Source organism: Pristiophorus japonicus, chromosome 2 (assembly GCF_044704955.1).
Source record: "Pristiophorus japonicus isolate sPriJap1 chromosome 2, sPriJap1.hap1, whole genome shotgun sequence".
In the NCBI taxonomy this organism is placed as follows: Eukaryota; Metazoa; Chordata; class Chondrichthyes; family Pristiophoridae; genus Pristiophorus; species Pristiophorus japonicus.
In genome coordinates this window covers 322536022-322555052 of record NC_091978.1, presented here as the reverse complement: position 1 = coordinate 322555052, position 19031 = coordinate 322536022, and the positions used below count along the sequence as shown (strand labels likewise).

At 43.7% G+C, this 19031-nt stretch overlaps 1 protein-coding gene across 1 annotated transcript in view; it reads left to right on the top strand.

Moving 5' to 3' along the window:
* ankrd50 (ankyrin repeat domain 50) overlaps positions 1 to 19031 on the top strand; it is a 186085-nt gene that overhangs the window by 74519 nt on the left and 92535 nt on the right. The window contains exon 2 of the mRNA XM_070871825.1: positions 4538 to 4767. Coding sequence (XP_070727926.1) covers positions 4538 to 4767 — 230 coding nt within the window. The remainder of the gene's footprint in view (positions 1 to 4537; positions 4768 to 19031) is intronic.

Below are 19031 nucleotides of genomic sequence, written 5' to 3'. Positions count from 1 at the left end.
ATTGCTCACTCTCGAATGCTTCCATTACCATGACTAAATCTGCGGGCCAGGCCAGCTCCACCCCTGTGGTGGGCAATGGCAGCCTATTGAGAGCATCGGCACAGTTTTCTGTGTCTGACCTGTGGCGGATGGCGTAGTTGTATGCGGACAACGTGAGCGTCCACCTCTGGATGCGGGCCAATGCATTCGTATTTATCCCCTTGCTTTCAGAAAAGAGGGATATAAACAGCTTGTGGTCGGTTTCCAATTCAAATTTGAACCCGAACAGATATTGATGCATTTTCTTTACCCCGTAAACACACGCTAACGCTTCTTTTTCGATCATACTGTAGGCCCCCTCGGCCTTAGGCAGCCTTCTGGATGCATAAGCAACCGGTTGCAATTTCCCAAATTCATTAGCTTGTTGCAATACACACCCGACCTGTACAACGACTCATCACATGCGAGTACCAAGCCTTTATATGGATCATACAACACAAGCAATTTGTTTGAATATAACAGCTTCCTAGTTTTCTCAAAGGCACTTTCTTGGCTTTTACCCCATACCCATTCATCTCCTTTACGCAGTAAAGAGTGTAGGGGTTCTAACAATGTGCTGAGACCCGGTAAGAAGTTATCAAAATAGTTCAGGAGTCCTAGAAACGACCGCAGCTCTATCACGTTCTGTGGTCTCGGTGCGTTCTTGATTGCCTCCGTCTTTGAATCTGTGGGTCTGATGCCGTCCGCCGCGGTTCTTCTCCCCAGGAACTCCACTTCAGGCGCCAGGAAAACGCACTTCGAGCGTATTAGCCGAAACCCCACACGATTAAGCCGACTAAGAACCTCCTCCAGGTTCTGCAGGTGCTCGACGGTGTCCTGACCGATAACCAAGATGTCGTCCTGGAAGACCACGGTGCGCGGGGCCGACTTCAGCAAGCTTCCCATGTTCCTCTGGGATATCGCCGCGGCCGATCGAATCCCAAACGGGCATCTGTTATAAATGAAGAGAACTTTGTGCGAGTTGATGCAGGTGAGGCCGTTCGATGATTCCTCCAGCTCCTGCGTCATGTAGGCCGAGGTCAAGTCCAGCTTCGTGAACGTTTTCTCTCCCGCCAGCATCGCAAATAGGTCTGCTGCCCTCAGTAGCAGGTATTGATCCTGCAGTGAGAAACAATTTATAGTTACTTTACAATCACCACAGATTCTGATGGTGCCATCTCCCTTGAGGACTGGAACAATTGGACTGGCCCACTCATTGAACTCGATCGGCGAAATTATGCCTTCTCGTTGCAGCCTGTCCAGTTCGATCTCCACCCTCTCTCTCATCATGTAAGGTACCACTCCCGCCTTGTGATGGATGGGTCGCACCCCCGGAATCAAATGGATCTGCAGTTTTGCTCTTTGGAACTTCCCGATGCCTGGTTCGAACAGCGAGGGGAACTTGTTTAGGACCTGGGCACATACGATGTCGTCGACGGACAAAAGCGCTCGGATGTCGTCCCAGTTCCATGGAACCTTTCCCAGCCAGCTCCTGCCAAACAGCGTGGGGCTGTCGCCCGGTACCACCCAGAGTGGTAACTCGTGCACTGCTCCATCATAGGAGATCTTTATGATAGTACTGCCAATTACGGGAATCAGTTCCTTTGTGTATGTTCTCACTTTAGTATGAATGGGACTCAGGACTGGCCTTTGAGGCCTTGCTGCACCATAATTTATCGAAAGTCTTTTTGCTCATTATGGACTGGCTTGCGCCCATGTCCAGCTCCATGGACACCGGGAGTCCATTTAATTCAACCTTCAGCATTATTGGGGGGCACTTTGTGGTAAATGTGTGCACGCCATATACCTCTGCCAGCTCGGTCTGAGGCTCTGGTTTGTTGTGATTCACCATGGATCTGTCCTCCTCTGCAACATGGTGGTTTGCAGGATTAGCAGGGTTTGCAGCTCGCCTGCACATACATTGGAGGTGTCCCATTGTTCCACAGTCCTTGCAAACGTATCCTTTGAAGCGGCACGAATGAAAACAATGATCACCTCCCGCAGTGCCAACAAGGTGTTAATGGCCTTTTATTCACCACCCTTGATGGTGGACTCTGAGTCATCTGCGGATGTGCAGCTGCAGGCGTGTAAGTCCTGCCCTGTACATTTCGATTCGAAAACAACGTTACTTTGTTCACAGTACTTGCAGCAGCACTCTTGTGTTGAGAAATTTGTTTGGTATTGTCACTGGTGGCGATACACGCCTGGGCTATCGCTATGGCTTTACTCAAGGTTGGGGTCTCTACAGTAAAAACTTTGCGAAGTATTACTTAATGGCCAATGCCATGTACAAAGAAGTCCCTGAGCATGTGCTCCAAGTGTCCTTCAAATTCGCAATGTCCTGCAAGGCGTCTTAGCTCGGCGACGTAGCTCGCCACTTCCTGGCCTCCAGACCTCTTGTACGTATGGAACCGATACCTCGCTATCAGAACGCTTTCCTTCAGGTTTTGATGCTCCAGGACCAGTGTATACAGCTCATCGTACGATTTGTATGTGGCTTTCGCTGGAGCGAGCAAATTTTTCATGAGGCCATACGTTGGTGCCCCGCAAACGGTGAGGAGGATCGCCCTTCGTTTGGCAGTGTTCGCTTCTCCTTCCAACTCGTTGGCCATGAAGTATTGGTCGAGTCGCTCCACGAAGGTTTCCCAGTCATCACCCTCCGAAAATGTCTCCAGCATGCCCACAGTTCTCTGCTTTGTTGCGGTGGGGTTTGTCATTTGTGTATCATCGCCAGTTGTTATGTCTTGACTAAAGAGTCAGACTAGATACTGCAAGCTGAAAGTAAAGTGTGACCGCAGTCCTTTATTACAGATCTCCGAGTGCCTCTCCAGCCTGTGAGGCCTCCTTATATACAGGTGCTCCCAAGAGATTGTGGGATCCCATTAGACATGTTATTTACAGGTTTACATACATAACTGGTAGGAACCCTAGTAATTTCAGCATTCCCTACAGCTCGCGGACAATCAGCCCAATGATCGTACACCTACCAATCCCCCAACTGAGATAAGCTAACTTATTATTGCTGAAATTTTTAAAGATTTGCATCATTTGTTTGGACAGTTATAAGAGTTGAGTTTTAATAATTCTTGACTAATCTGGAAAATTCTTTCCATTGCAGTGGAAGCCATGTCATAAACTTCTGGAATAGTACTACAGGTATTGGTAAAAAATGTCTAAATATCTACATTCAGAATAATTTGATGTTTTTACTGTGCACCAATGATTCAGAGGTTGTGACCACTTCTACAGCTTTGTTTCTGTTTCTAACAAATTCATTTAATGGCAGTTTCCATCTTTCTGTCACAAGGTTTCTATTGTGCATGCTGTTGCAAAATGTATGAACTCATTTTTAATGTTTCATATTTTTAATAAAATATTTTACCAGGTATAGTTTTCAAAATCGAGTGACATTTAGAAGACTAGCTTCAAATTAAATCAATTTCGTGCTTATGAGGCTTCCCAGTGAGGGAGCTGCACTGCTCTATTTAGTGAAATGTCACAAAGGTGTGTTTTCTCAATTTTCACCCCTTTTCCTTTCCTGAAAGCAATAGTTCATGCTGAGATAAATTTCTTGAGTGCTGGTAGTTCAAGTGGCCGTTTTTCAAACATGAACTGAGTTTGGTATTAGTGGGTTCTTCATTTTGAGTAGCATCAGTACTGAAATTAATCATGTCCTCATTTTATTTCCATAAATACAGTCACTTTCCAGCTGAGGGTAATAATGAAGAATGGGAATACAGCCCCAGACTAGAGAGAAAATAAATAATTTGTCACAGCCCAATTGGTCGGATCCTTTTTTCTGCCCTTAAATTGCCCAACTCACCATGGACCTCTGAGGCATTCAAGCTATTCATGGCTCAACCGCACAGAGGTGTATTCCTCTACTGAGGCATTGAAGTACTCTTCTAACATGTATTTCTATTTAAATATTCACTTTAAAAGTCTAATTATATGATGCTGGCTCATAATTGTAATGAAGCATTTTCAATGTAAGGATTTTACCCTGGGAAAGCATATTTCTTAAAATTTCAATAATTCTATAACAGAATTTTAAATCCTTCAGTCTTTAGTTTTATCAGTCTTGGCATCCAATACTTTTACTGTATTTTCTCCAAAAGTACTTCTCCTATTGGCCAGTTCTTGAGCCCACTGTTCACAAGTCTGCCTGTCGTGGTGAGAGTGAGTAAGGTAAGTGTATGGAAAGAGCACGTGAGGGATGGAGATTTGGAAGAATGCTCATTTTCTCACCTGACCCTATGATTCATTTATTCATGTTTGTGCTCCTATAGACGGAGAGAGCTGTGTGTTTATATTTGAGGTGGGTGGGGCACGTGAGAGGGTGTATGTTCCTGAATGTAAAAAGAGTGGATGGGGTGTGCATAGAGAAAAAGCGAAGGTGCATGTGTATCCGTGCACAAGATTTGGCGGATGTTATAAATCAGTTGCTCTTTTCTAGGTAAAGTCAATGTACTTTTAAAGTTGAGATTGTAGTAACATGTCCCATGTTTCTTTTCTTCAGATGTGTACTCTTGCCACTGTTGGGAATAAAACCACCTTCACAGAATCTCTTCTTCATCGTGGACTCTGTCGATGAAGGCTGCAATTATGCTGAAGGAGAGCAAAGGCAAGCAGGCCTGACACGGACTATTGCAGAGCTTCTAGCAAGTCATCACGAGTTCTTCCCACCATGGCTGCTGCTTGTCTGCTCTGCCAGGAAGCAGAGTAAAATGGTGACAAAAATGTTCACAGGTGAGCTTATTTACCTCTCCCCAATCTTGCTTGTTACACAGACCTCAACTGTGTCATTATTGTTCAGTACATATTTCCGTAATATCGTAATATTAGCCTCGAATATACCATCTGCTCATAATTCCCCAAAGTAGCTTTGTGTTAAGGAGCTATCACATAGGTTTCCCATTTTCTTTCCCTTTGCCCCTCCATCCTGCCATGTTTTTTCTCTGCTTCTTCCAAACTCCTACCCCCTCTCTTTCCCCCCCCCCCCCCCCCCCCTGTGTCCTTTCACCTTTTGTCCGGAGGATGGGCCAGTCATTCCTCATGGATATGGATGCTATTGTCACTGTTTAGTGTAGTCCAAGTTTTGGGAGAGCAACACTAGAACAACTTCCTTACATTGTATTCCCATTTTTACATGCAGTTGGATTTGCAGAGGTGGTAGTTCCTACAGCAGATTTGGAGAACCACAGAAAAGATGGTGGCAGAACCAGATGGGTCAGATTATTTACACTGGGGAAATGCTGTCAAAGCACTAAGAATTCACATATTGGAAGTTGCTAGCACCAAATAACCAAGTGCCTTTTGGATGACCCTTTGGGTGATGGTGCAGGAAGGAGCCAAGTTTATCACCTCCAGTACTTCACTAGTCATTTCTTCCTCCCATTAACACCTTAAAATACTGGGAAATTAGTATGAATGATTAGAATTCAGATTTGGGTAATTTAGTTGTGAATCTGAGCCTTCGCCATTTGTAGCATCTCTTGGACGTTGTCTTGATATTGTCATTTCTATTATCCTAATCCATTCTTTAGCAGTTTAATTTTTCTACCTTTTATAAATTTTATGGCAGTTATGTGAAGCTGTACTGAACTGAATGGGTTAAATGTTTGTTTTTGCACTCCCAGAGCTTTATGTTAAAAATGCATATTGGAAATTCATGGTATACGCTCCTGGCATACAAAAAAGGCTCTGCATCAGGAAACATTGAACTCAATATCGCCTCCAGACTAAAAAAGAATATTCAGTATACAAACATACTGAGCCCTAACACTGCTTTTGTTTTGCTGCCAAGACAAAACCAAACCTATTCAGCTCAAAAAACCCTCTGCATAAGTTTTATTTTCTGCCCTGCTCGCAGTGCAATGAGAAAACTCATGGTGCACTTTGTTCTCAGCCTAGGATCTGAATGGAAGTACTTGTCATCAAAAATATTTATACAGGATATCCCAATGGAGCCCAAGGCTTAATATCAAGTGGGCTTGTGCCTGAAGCTAACAGTATCAACATGGTGGCACAGTGCTGGAAATCATTGTTAGTATAGTATGAATGGTGATTAGGTGTGCAGTGACATCTGTCTTTTGTTAATTTTGAGCTGCAGCAATTAATCCTTAATTCTTGAAAGATATCTAGTTTGGTCAATCAACAGAGTAAGTGATCTACTATGCAGGCTCTGTTGCACCTCCGTCTCTGCTCTAGTTTGCATAGCCTTTGAAAGCAGTTGACTCTGGGCTCTGATATTTACTGGGGCGGGTTGCGTAAGCGGGCCACAGGGAAAGAGTTTTGGTCGGGTCCCTCGTGCTGTGCAGTTTTAACTCCACAGGGCATCTTTTTTTAAAAGCAGGATCCTTGCCTGGAAGCCAGTCTGGTTGACGGGCTTGTCTCCATATTGGGCGGGAAACGCTCTGGGGGAGGCCGGGATGGCAGGAGCAGGTAGGGGGAGCCTGATGCTGCGTTAATGGGAGCATGGGGGTTCTGGATCTTTTGGAAGAGGTGTGGCCCTGATCCTGGGGGAGGTCGGATTCCTGATCCGGTGGAGGGTGGCGGAGGAAGCACTCCTGGCCCACAAGAAGTGCTGTAAAGGCACTTGGCTTTTCCAAGAATCAGTCCCTTTATTTGCCGGCCAGGGTTAAACCTGGAAGACAGGTTAAATCTGAGGCACGGTGCCTCATTATGGCCAACCCATGTCCTGGGAGCGGGTTGGTGGTCGCTCGCCCCCTGTCCCGCCTTTATTAAAACTGGAAATGAGCAGGTTGGAAATTTAAAACATTTTTACATCTTGCCTAAACCCAACCCACCTGTTTTTGAGGGTTAAAATTACCCGCTATATATTGGCATGCTAGTTTAAGGCTTAACAAGTAATTGTACAGGCTCCCTCAGTTGCTGTAATACTTAGAGATTTACTTTTCAAACTAGGTGTCTCTGCCAAATTACTTTACTGATAACTGTAATCCACACAGAATTATTTTCGGTTGGTTGTGCCTCAGTTTGTACCCCGGAGGGGCGATAAATGATGTTTCTAGGCGTAACACCGGGCATCCAGCTTTTACTACCTGGCCAGCAAATTTGGCTCATGATTTGCGGCGGCGCAAAAACTTACCACCCCGCCATATAGCTTCACTGAGATCATGACATCAATCGTCGTACAATGCTCTGCTACCACCCCAGATGCAAAATTCGTCTAACGCCTCATTTAACGCCCACCCCAGGAAAACTAGGAGTTCCCAGGGTGCAGCAGGCGGTATTGGCAGCATATTTAAATGGAGGAATGAGGCTCCGACATCACAGGTCACTTTCAAATGGCACTTTTATCTGACATTACAGTGCCCTTGCAACTTCAGTGAGAGAATTTAATGGGGGCATTACTATCAACAGTGAATCAATGATGATGATCATGCTGCATGCTACTGCCAGGCCGCATCAAGCTAGAGGAAGGGCTCTTGGCCATGTCGGCCCATGGATGAGGAGAGGCCGAAGATGTCTGGGGAGGAGGGCTTACAGGCACCAAAGCTTATATCTCCAGCTCTCTGAGGAGCAGTGTGCGAGAAGGCTGCACTTCCGAAAGGAAGTGCTGACAGATATGCCATCTCCTACAGGCAGACCAATGCCTGGGCCACTCTGGAGGCAGCATTCAATACTCCCCTCAACAGGTATCTGAATTCATTGTGATGTGCTGCATGTTGCATAGCTTGGCCATCATGAGGGGCCAGGCATTGCCAGTGGGAATTGCATGCTCACCTCAGGACAAAGACGATGAAAAGGAGCCTGGCGAGGCCCCCATTGGATAGCCACACCATCCATGGGGGAGGTAATGTGGAGATACAGCCGGACCAAGAGTCGCACGTCGCCAGCTTATAATGGACCGGTTCTCTTAAATGGAAGAAACTGAGGGATGGAGCTAATTCTGGACACTGCCCCCATAAAGGCACATCTCCAGTGAACATTCAAATGATACACAAGATACCAATGGCAAAGGATGAATCATAAATTTTACAACAACAAAATAACAAAAGCTCCCCCCACCAAAATGAAACCATACAATATACAATGTTATATTGCAGGGCACTAAGCAGCAGTGAAGTTCCTTAAATCAACTATACTTTTTTAACACTGTGATTTTCAGCTGGGGCGCAAAAACGTCTGATTTTGCACCCCTGATCATGGAACCTCATTTTGTAGACGAGGGCGCAAACTTTTTCCAGGCGGTATCAGTACTGCCCTGCTGCCATTACCACCCAGAAATCTCAAAAGCTGATAACCCAGTCCATAGACTTTTACAGCACAGAAACAGGCCATTCGGTCCAGCAGGTGTATGCCGGTGTTTATTTCACTCCAGCTTCCTCCCACCTTGCTTCATCTCACCCGATCAACATATCCTTCTCTTCCTTTCACCCTCATGTACTTATCTAGCTTCCCCTAAATGCATCTATGCTAATCACCTCCAACCACTCCATATGGTTGCATTCTCACCACGCTGAGTAAAGAAGTTTCCCTTGAATTCCTTATTGGATTTGTTAGACGACTATCCTATATATATGGCCCTGAGTTTTGGACACTCCCACAAGTGGAAGCATGATTTGTGTATCTGTACCTCTAGATCACTGCACCTCTACACCATCTATACTCTTATTTCTAAGGAGTAGGTAGCCTTTTTATTTCTCCTACCAAAATGTACCACCTCACACACTTATTTCTATTGAAATTAATTTGCCAGTTACACGCCCATTCTGCAAGTTTGTTAATGTCGTCTTGTATTTTGTCGTAGTATTCCTTACTATTAACTATATCCTCCAGTTTGGTGTTGTCAGCAAATTTTGATATTGTACTTCCGCTTCCCGAGTTTACCGCTTCCCAAGTTTAAATCATTTATGTAAATCATGAACAGTGGTCCCAGCACTGATCCCTGTGGAACACCACTTCCCACCTTCCGCCAGTCTGATCTTTAACCTCTGCTCTGTTTTTTGTTTTGTAGCTATTCGTTCTGCTACTTGCCCTCAGACTTAACATGCTCTGGCCTTAGTCACATGTTTCAGAATTGTTGTAGTCTGACTTATTAAATGTATGTGGTTGAAATACCGAGGCTGAACAATTAAATCCAATTGAACAGATAACTACAATGGTTTTCCAAGAAATTGTGTGTTCAAACTAAGATTTCTAAAGATAGGCTATTTAAATTTTTTAATTGAAATCAAATTAACAGTAACATTTCAGTATCTTTTTTACAAATTAATAACTATGTAAAAATGGCAGACACTTGCTAGGCTGAGAAGGGCTGGTGCACTATGAAGTTCTTGGAATGTTTTTGCTGAAGTGACCACAATCTGTCTGTGCCCTTGCCTTTGAGGTGGTGTCGCTAATTCTAGTTGTTGGACTCGTAGTCCAGAGAGGTACAGTTTTAAATCCCTGCCTCGTTTGATTTGCCTGCACTCACTTGGCACGTTTTATTGTTTGGGCAAGTCAGTAGACAAAGCACTTTGCTGCCCTGCAGCACTCTGTATCTGAGCCAAGAGGAGGGAATGAGAATGAATCAATCAACTTTTCAAAAGTGCATTTCCTATTTACCAAACACTAGCCACTTTACGTGTGTTTAGGTCACAGAGCATCCTGATTCCCTGACTGAAGGAGGAAGGGTGGCAGGAAATGCAGTGGAGTATTTATAGTGATAATGAGAGAATAAGTACTTATGCAACCAAAAATGTAATGACATAAACATAACCAATACTACCTGTGCTAATTTACTTGGATTTTTTTTTCCAAATGAAGCTTTAAAAACACATGTAAAATGTTTGTGCTAAATCAGGTGTCATGTTTTCCAATGATCAATACCACAAGCGATGGAAATTTGTGAGAAAACCAATCTGGGAAATGAGTCTGGCCAAAATATCCTAATGCAGCAACTTTGCTCCTTTTAATGTGAGTAGAATCCCAAGTCTGAGAGAAATTTAAATTTAACAGTCTATTGATGTACTAAATCTGAAATGATACATTGGGCCCAAATTTCCCCAACCCCTTTTTCCGGTGCACTAAGCCGAGATGCGCCAAATTTGTGCGCTCAAAACGGCGCCAAAAACTTACTCACGATTCTGGCTGCATTGCTGTGTGTCCCGGGTCCTGGCGCAGTGTATATAGTGCAGTGGGGGGGGCGGAGCTACAGCCCTGCGTAGAAAACAGTGTCGACAGCTATCCGCGTGCGTGGTGGAGTCTGTGTGCATGCGTAGTAGCTCCTTGCCCTTCCAACGCGTCCTGCAGGCTGTGAGCGGGACCCGATGTTCGCCACCCCTATCCCTGGCCGAGTGGCCTGCCACACAGGTCGGCTGCTGCCTCCCCCGGAGAGAAGTCCAGTCCCCTGAAGGGCCGAGTTAGGAAGGTAGGACTTGAGTTTTATTTTTTATTTATTATTCATGGTTTTTATGCTTCTTGAATATTGTTGTGGAGGTGTTTAGTGCTTTGCGAGGTCCTCTCCGCTTCCCTTGCACCCTACCCCCCCCCCCCCAATCTCTGGCTTCCTGCACTGATTTCTTAACTCTCCGCAAAGGTTTTCTGTGCGGCCACAAGTGGCCACATACGCTGATCTAAGTTAGTTTGGAGCAACTATTAGCTGTCCAAACTGGCTTAAATGGTCAAAACGGCTGGTAACGCCCCCTTTTGGGAAAAAAAAATAAACTAAAAAAAAATCCTAACTAACTCACTTACACTGGCTCAAATTAAATTAGCATAATGTGGATTTTTAAGTATCTCCAGAAAAATCAAGTTGCTCCAAAAAAACGAAGCAACTCCTGGGCAAATTTGGGCCCATTATTACTGATACAAAATACACATAGAATTTAGGATTTGGATATGTATGTCGGCTAGAGATCTGCTTCAGGTTGGAAAGAGTCCTTATTACTGATGTATACATGGATCAGGAATTGATTCCCATTACTATTAAACAAACTCCTTTTAAAGTATAATGTAGTGTATACACTTATGACTGAAATCATTAGTTTCTTTGGCAATGTTTGAAGGGGAATGTTGAGGATTTATTTATCCTTAATACAGGAAATAAGCTGAATTTAAAGTAGGAAAATGAAATTTACATTGATTTAAGTAGGGAATCTCAGTGATAATTGTATACAGAAATATATTAATTGTATAGACAAATGTTTAGCATTAACTGCAGCTGGGGAACAATGGCATCCAAAGTAAAATGCTCCATTTCATTTCCATGAGGGCTTCGTCAAGCTTCACAGCAAATTTTTTCGGTTAGCATGAACAAAAGCATATTTTACTTTCTGCTGCTAATCCAATGCATTTTCTAAAAAAAATCTCTTACTTATTTAAGCTGTTGTATGCTAATTCAAAGCAGTCACTAGTCCAGAGATGCAAAGCCAGCTAATCAGCTTGCTCCCATAACTCAAAGGTTACTGAGGCTCTGTTTTAAAAGTATCAATTTTAATTGCTTTAGAAACTGATATTTGAGAATCTACAAGGGGTGGGGGGGAGAAGCGTGTTACAAGACACAGTATCTTAATACATTGGAATATTTCTGTCATACCTGGCAGGAATCCCATCTTGGGAAAGGAGGGGGTGGGGAAGAAAGGGGATATTGCCAAAAATGCGTAGCAACAAATTGCCTGTTTCAGGACTGGAATGTTGGTCACTTAAACATCCCACAGTGCTTGCTGGTGATTTGCTGAAATATCCCAGAAGTTCTCAAAGCTGACTTTGAGATAATAAATTGCATTTATTATTCAATGTTAGTGGAATTCTTTTGGATACGTTGCTCTGTTCTTGTATATTAGCAGGTTTGCTCTGACATTGGTGCCTCAGTTCTCTGCCACTATGCTACTATCGGTAAGATTCTAATTTAAATGTTGCTGACTTGAATAACTTTTGTATGTTATTTCCTGCACTGCCACCTTATCACTGATAAAATGGAACCAGTGTTCGCTCTGCAATAGCCAGTCATTCATTGTTCATAGTTTTGTGCGGGTGCAATGTGTGCACACCCAACAAAAGTACACCCTCCTCGCCTCACTTGTCCTGACAAAACAAAGAGCACAGTTCAGAAAAATGATTGGATAAACAAAGCTTAAGCTAACAGGAGTGATCATGACATTTATCATTTGAGTAAGGCAGCCTACATAACCTTATCATCCCCACTACAAAAATTCTATATTTGTCATATTTAAATGTATTGAGAAAATTGGATTCTATATGCCATACGTGATTCTATGTACCATCCCTGGTGTGTGCTGTTTACCTCATGACTTGCATGATATTTTCCACCAACATGTGATTATATTTTAGCTGAAAGATCGGGATCCAAGGCAGTAGTCATTCCCTCCAAACCCTTCTAATTGGGTGAATACCTTACTTTTGACAATGTTACAAATTGTAAGATTCTTGTATGAGTTAATAATTTAAAAGGCAAAGATGGCTTCCTATAGTTTTTTTTTTATATTCATTCCTGGCATGTGAGCATCGCTGGCAAGACCAGCAATTATTACCCATCCCTAATTGCCCTTGAGAATGTGGTGGTGAGCCATCGCCTTGAACCGCTGTAAATCATTGTGGTGAAGGTACTCCCACAGTTGCTGTTAGGGAGGGAGTTCAAGCATTTTGATGCAGCGACGATGAAGAAACGGTGATATGTTTCCAAATCAGGACGGTGTGTAACTTGGAGGGGAACTTTCAAGTGATGTTGTTCCCATGTGCCTGCTGCCCCTGTCCCTCTAGGTGGTTGAGGGCATGGATTTTGGAGATGCTGCCAAAGAAGCCTTGGCGAGTTGATGCAATGTATCTTGTCGATGATGCACACTGCAGCCATGATGAGCCAAGTGGTCCTGGCAGAACCTAAACTGAGCACCAGTGAGCAGTTTATTGGTGAGCAAGTGCGACTTGACAACATCTTCCATCACTTTGCTGATCATTGAGAGTAGACTGATGGGGGTTAATTGGCCGGATTGGATTTGTCCTGTCTATTGTGTTCAGGACACATCTGGGCAGCTTTCCACACTGTAGGGTAGATATCAGTGTTGTAGCTGTACTGGAACAACTTGGTTAGAGGTGCGACTAGTTTTGGAGCATGTCTTCAGCACGACAGCCGAGATGTTGGCGGGGCCCAAAACCTTTGCTGTATCCAGTGTGCTCAGCCGACGTGGAGTGAATCGAATTGGCTGAAGACTGGCTTCTATGTTAGTGGCGACCTTTGGAGGAGGCCGATATGGATCATCCACTCAACACTACTGGCTGAAAATGGTTGCAAACAATTCAGCGTTGTCTTTTGCACTCGCATGCTGGACTCCGCCATCATTGAGAATGGGGATATCCATGGAGCCTCCTCCTACCATTAGTTGTTTAATTATCCACCACCATTCACGACTAGATTTGGCTGGGCTGCAAAGCTTTGATCTGATCCGTTGGTTGTAGGATCGCTTAGCTCTGTCTATAGCATGCTGCTTCCGCTGTTTAGCATGCATGCAGCTTCCCCAGGTTGGCACCTTATTTTTAGGTACATCTGGTGCTGTTCCTGGCATGCTCTTCTGCACTCCTCATTGAACCAGGGTTGGTTTGATGGTAATGGTACAGTGAGGGAAATGCCGGGCCATGAGGTTGCAAATCGTGGTGGAATACAATTCTGCTGCTTCTGATGGACTACAGCGCCTCATGGATTCCCATTTTTGAGTTGCTAGATCTGTTCTGAATCTATCCCATTTAGGTGGTAGTGCCACACAACACGATGGAGGGTGTCCTCAGTGTGAAGATGGAACTTCGTCTTCACAAGGATTGGGCGGCGGTCACTGCTACCAATGCTGTCATGGACAAATGCATATGTGACCGATAGATTGGTAGTTCTCTCACTGCCTGCCGCAGGGCCCAGTCTGGCAGCTATGTCCTTCAGGACTTCACCAGCTCAGTCAGTAGTGGTGCTACTGAACCACTCTTGATGATTGACATTGAAGTCACTCACCCAGAGTACATCTGTGTCCTTACTGCGCTCAGAGTTTCTTCCAAGTGGTGTTCAACAGCTGAGGGAGGGCAGTAGGAGGTTTGCTTGCCCATGCTTGACTTCAAGCCATGACTTTATTGGGTCCGATGTCAGTGTTGAGGACTCCCAGGGCCACTTCCTCCCGAATATATATCACTATGCTGCCACATCTGGTGGGTTTGTCCTGTTGGTGGGACAGGACATACTCCGGGATGATGCAAGAGTTTGGGACATTGGCTAAATGGTATGATTCTGTGAGTATGACTATGTCAGGCTGTTGCTTGACTAATCTGGGACAGCTTTCCCAATTTTGGCACATGTTCCCAGGAGGACTTTGCAGGATTGACTGGGCTGGGCTGGGTGTGCCATTGACGTGTCTGCAGCAAGTGCCGAGGTCGATGCCTGGTGGTCCGTCCAGTTTTATTCCTCATGTTTTTTTGTAGCGGCTTGCAAGGCCATTTCACAGTCAACCACATTGCTGTGGCTCAGGAGTCACATAATAGGCCAGACCAGGTAAGGACAGCAGATTTCCTTCCCTAAAGGATATTAGTGAACCAGATGGGTTTTTACGACAGTCCAATAGTTTCACCATTACTGATGCTAGATTTTTATTCCAGATTTATTTAATTAAATGAATTGAAATTCCCCAATTGCCATGGTGAGATTTGAGCTCACATCTCCAGATTATTAGTCCAGTAACATAACCACTATGCTACTGTTCCCGATAATGATACAAAGTGGTATTAATTTTTTCCAGAAGGAAAATAGGATATGAATTAATGACTCTCTGCCATGAATCTATCCTAGAAACACAATATAGCAACAGACTAAAATGTTTTTCAAGCTGTGTTAATGAATCAGAGCGATAATAATCAAAATGTATGGAACTAAATGGTGCAATGGGTTGGCATACTACTCTTTCACTTCTAGATTCTGGGTTTAAATCTAGTTCAATATTTGTGTGAAAGTCCACTCTCCTAGCTGTAAGGTTCCTGTGTAAAATGAGTTTGGACAGTTCTTCGTGTGTGTGGCAACATAAGCAAAAAAAAAACCCACCTGACTCTAATTCAACAGAAATTAGCATTAAATTGGGCTTACAGAGAAAGACCATGATGTCACTGGTGTGAAAAATTATAAAATGCAGAAAATGTTTTGGGTTTATTTTGTAGAAGGAGCGTTACTCAGCATTTGACTGTGCTTTTCTTTGCTTGTGCACTGGATACTAAATTGTGTTTCATTCACTAGCACTTACATCCTTCAGATGAGAATTTAAAAAAAATAAAAGCAAATGTATTTAGATTTTGGGAAGAATGCAGAAGGAATAATAGTCTATACTCTAGATAACAAATGACCATGCAAGGTAATATATTAATCCAGATTTTCAATGTTGCAGAAGACTGGTGGTGTACTACAATACAACTAGGATTCTATTATTTATTACATAAACATAAACATATAATGGGCTGAAATTTGCTGAAAAATTAATGGTGTATGAAAGATGCACTTCAGTATTAATATGAAAATCAGCCAGCAACTTGTGGCGAGGAAGATAGAGCCCATAAGTTGTGAATTGCCACAAGTTGCTGGATGATTTGCGTTGAACTGCATTAGCTTCGTGAAAATGTCATCTCGCCCTTAACCTCTCCATGAGTTTCATGAAGTTTCTGCATTTGCATGTTAATTGACAATTACATTTGTCACAAAGTTAGGTCCTCTAATGTATACTGCAAGTATCCTTCATGACAAAAATATTGTTAATATCTGCCAATCAACCTCTCTGACCCAGAAAATGAACAATTAGAAGTGTGCTGTCTCATTCCTGTATATAAGAACTTAAGAATTAGGAGCAGGAGTACGCCATATGGCCCCTTTACCTGCTCTACCATTCAATAAGATCGTGGCTGATCCTCTACCTCAAATCCACTTTTCTGCCTGATCTCCATATCCCTCGCTTGCCCTAGAGCCCAAAAATCTATCTATCTCAGCCTTGAATATACTCAACGACTGAGCATCCACAGCTGTCTGGGGTAGAGAATTCCACAGATTCGCAACCTTTTGAATGAAGAAATTCCTCCTCATCTCAGTCTTAAATGGCCGACCCCTTATCCCGAGACTATGCCCCGTAGTTCTAGACTCTCAAGCCAGGGGAAACGACTTCTCAGCATCTATCCTGCCAATCACCCCCTAAATCTTGCATGTTTCAATGAGATCACCTCTCATTCTTCTAAACTCCAGAGAGTATAGGCCCAATCTACTCAATCTCGCCTCATAGGACAACCCTCTCATCCCAGGGATCAATCTAGTAAACCTTTGTTACACCGCCTCTGAGGCAAGTATGATCTTCCTCAGCTAAGGAGGCCAAAACTATGCACATTACTTCAGGTGTGGTCTCACCAAAGCCCTGTACAATTGCAGCAAGACTTTCTTACACTCGTACTCCAGCCTCCTTGCAATGAAGGCCAACATGCCATTTGGCTCCCTAATTATTTGCTGTACCTGCATGCTAACTCTGTTTCCTGTACAAGGACACTTAATTCTCTCTGAAGACCAACATTTAAAAGTTTCTCAGCATTTAAAAAAAATTCTGTTCTTCTGTTCTTCCTACCAAAGTGAATAACCTCATTTCCCCACATTGTAATCCATCTGCCACCTTATTGCCCACTCATTTAACCTGTCGATATCGCTTTGCAGGCTGTGTGTCCTCCTCACAGCTTACTTTCCCGCCTAGCTTTGTATCGTCAATAAACTTGATACATTGCACTCGGTCCCTTCATCTAAGTAGTTAATAAAGATTATAAATAGCTGAGGCCTTGTGGCACCCCACTAGTTATAGCCTGCCAGCCATAAAATGACCCATTTATCCCTACTCTGTTTTAACCAATCCTCTATCCATGCTAATATATTATCCCAAACCCCATGAGCTCTTGGGCAGTTATTGTTGGAGATTTAAAAAAATGTCAAATTTTAAATTTTTTCTTTTCGTTTGCTTCGCTCTCTCGCTCTCTCTCTCTCTCTCAATCTTCCATGCCCACTCTTTATTTCTCTTCCTGTACCTGATTTCACATTGAATTCACCCTCCTTCTCAGCCCTTCCTTCTCAATCCTTAATCTCATTGGTTAAAGAGATACACCATTAGTTCTGTTGTTCACCAAGGTCCCAGATGCCCCATTGCCCTTGCCATGCTGTTGTCAGCTCACATTTCCAGAAACTTATAGGGTTTAAAAAAAAAACTTATTGAGCTGATGGGTGCAGGAAACATAGAAACATAGAAAATAGGTGCAGGGGTAGGCCAGTCGGCCCTTCATGCCTACACCACCATTCAGTATGATCATGGCTGATCATACACTTCAGTACCCCATTCCTGCTTTCTCTCCATACCCCTTAATCCCTTTATCCGTAAGGGCCACATCTAACTCCCTTTTGAATATATCTAACGAACTGGCCTCAACAAATTTCTGTGGTAGAGAATTCCACATGCTCACAACTGAGTGAAAAAGTTTCTCCTCATTTCGGTCCTAAATGGCTTACCCCTTATCCTTAGACTGTGACCCCTGGTTCTGGACTTCCCCAACATCGTGAACATTCTTCCTGCATCTAACCTGTCCAATCCTGTCAGAATTTTATATGCTTCTATGAGATCCCCTCTCATTCTTCTAAATTCCATTGAATATAAGCCTAATCGATCCAGTCTTTCTTCATATGTCAGTCCTGTCATCCCGGGAATCAGTCTGGTGAACCTTCGCTGCATTCCCTCAATAGCAAGGATGTCCTTCCTCAAATTAGGAGACCAAAATTATACACAATATTCAAGGTGTGGTCAGAGTAGCAGGATAGCTCAAATGAACACGTGGTTTGAGGAATGGTGCAGAAGGGAGGGATTCAAATTCCTGGGACATTGGAACCGGCTCTGGGGGAGGTGGGACCAGTACAAACCAGACGGTCTACACCTGGGCAGCAACGGAACCAATGTCCTAGGTGGAGTGTTTGCTAATGCTGTTGGGGAGGGGTTAAACTAATATGGCAGGGGGATGGGAACCTATGCAGGGAGACAGAGGGAAGTAGAATGGGGGCAAAAGCAAAAGATAGAAAGAAGAAAAGTAAAAGTGGAGGGCAGAGAAACCCAAGGCAAAAAGCAAAAAGAGCCACATTACAGCAAAATTCTAAAGGGGCAAAGGGTCTTCAAAAGTCAAGCCTGAAGGCCCTGTGCCTCAATGCGAGGAGTATTCGTAATGAGGTGGACGAATTAACTGCGCAGATAGCAATTAACGGATATGATGTAATTGGCATCACGGAGACATGGCTCCAGGGTGACCAAGGCTGGGAACTCAGCATCCAGAGGTATTCAACATTTAGGAAGGAGAGACAGAAAGGAAAAGGAGGTGGGGTAGCGTTGCTGGTTAAAGAGGAAATTAATGCAATAGTAAGGAAGGACATTAGCTTGGATGATGTGGAATCTGTGAGTGGAGCTACGGAATACCAAAGGGCAGAAAACGCTAGTGGGAGTTGTGTACAGTTGGGGACAGCATCAAACAAGAAATTAGGGATGTGTGCAATAAAGGTACAGTAGTTATCATGGGCGACTTTAATCTAGATATTGATTGGGCTAACCAAACTGGTAGCAATGCGGTGGAGGAAGATTTCCTGGAGTGTAGACCAATATGTCGAGGAACCAACTAGAGGGCTGGCCATCCTAGACTGGGTGATGTGTAATGAGAAAGGACTAATTTGCAATCTTGTTGTGCGAGGCCCCTTGGGGAAGAGTGACCATAATATGGTAGAATTCTTTATTAAGATGGAGAGTGACACAGTTAATTCAGAGACGAGGGTCCTGAACTTAAGGAAAGGTAACTTTGATGGTATGAGGCGTGAATGGGTTAGAATAGATTGCCAGTGATACTTAAATGGTTGACGGTGGATAGGCAATGGCAAACATTTAAAGATTACATGGATGAACTTTAACAATTGTACATCCCTGTCTGGAGTAAAAATAAAACTGGGAAGATGGCTCAACCGTGTCTAACAAGGTAAATTA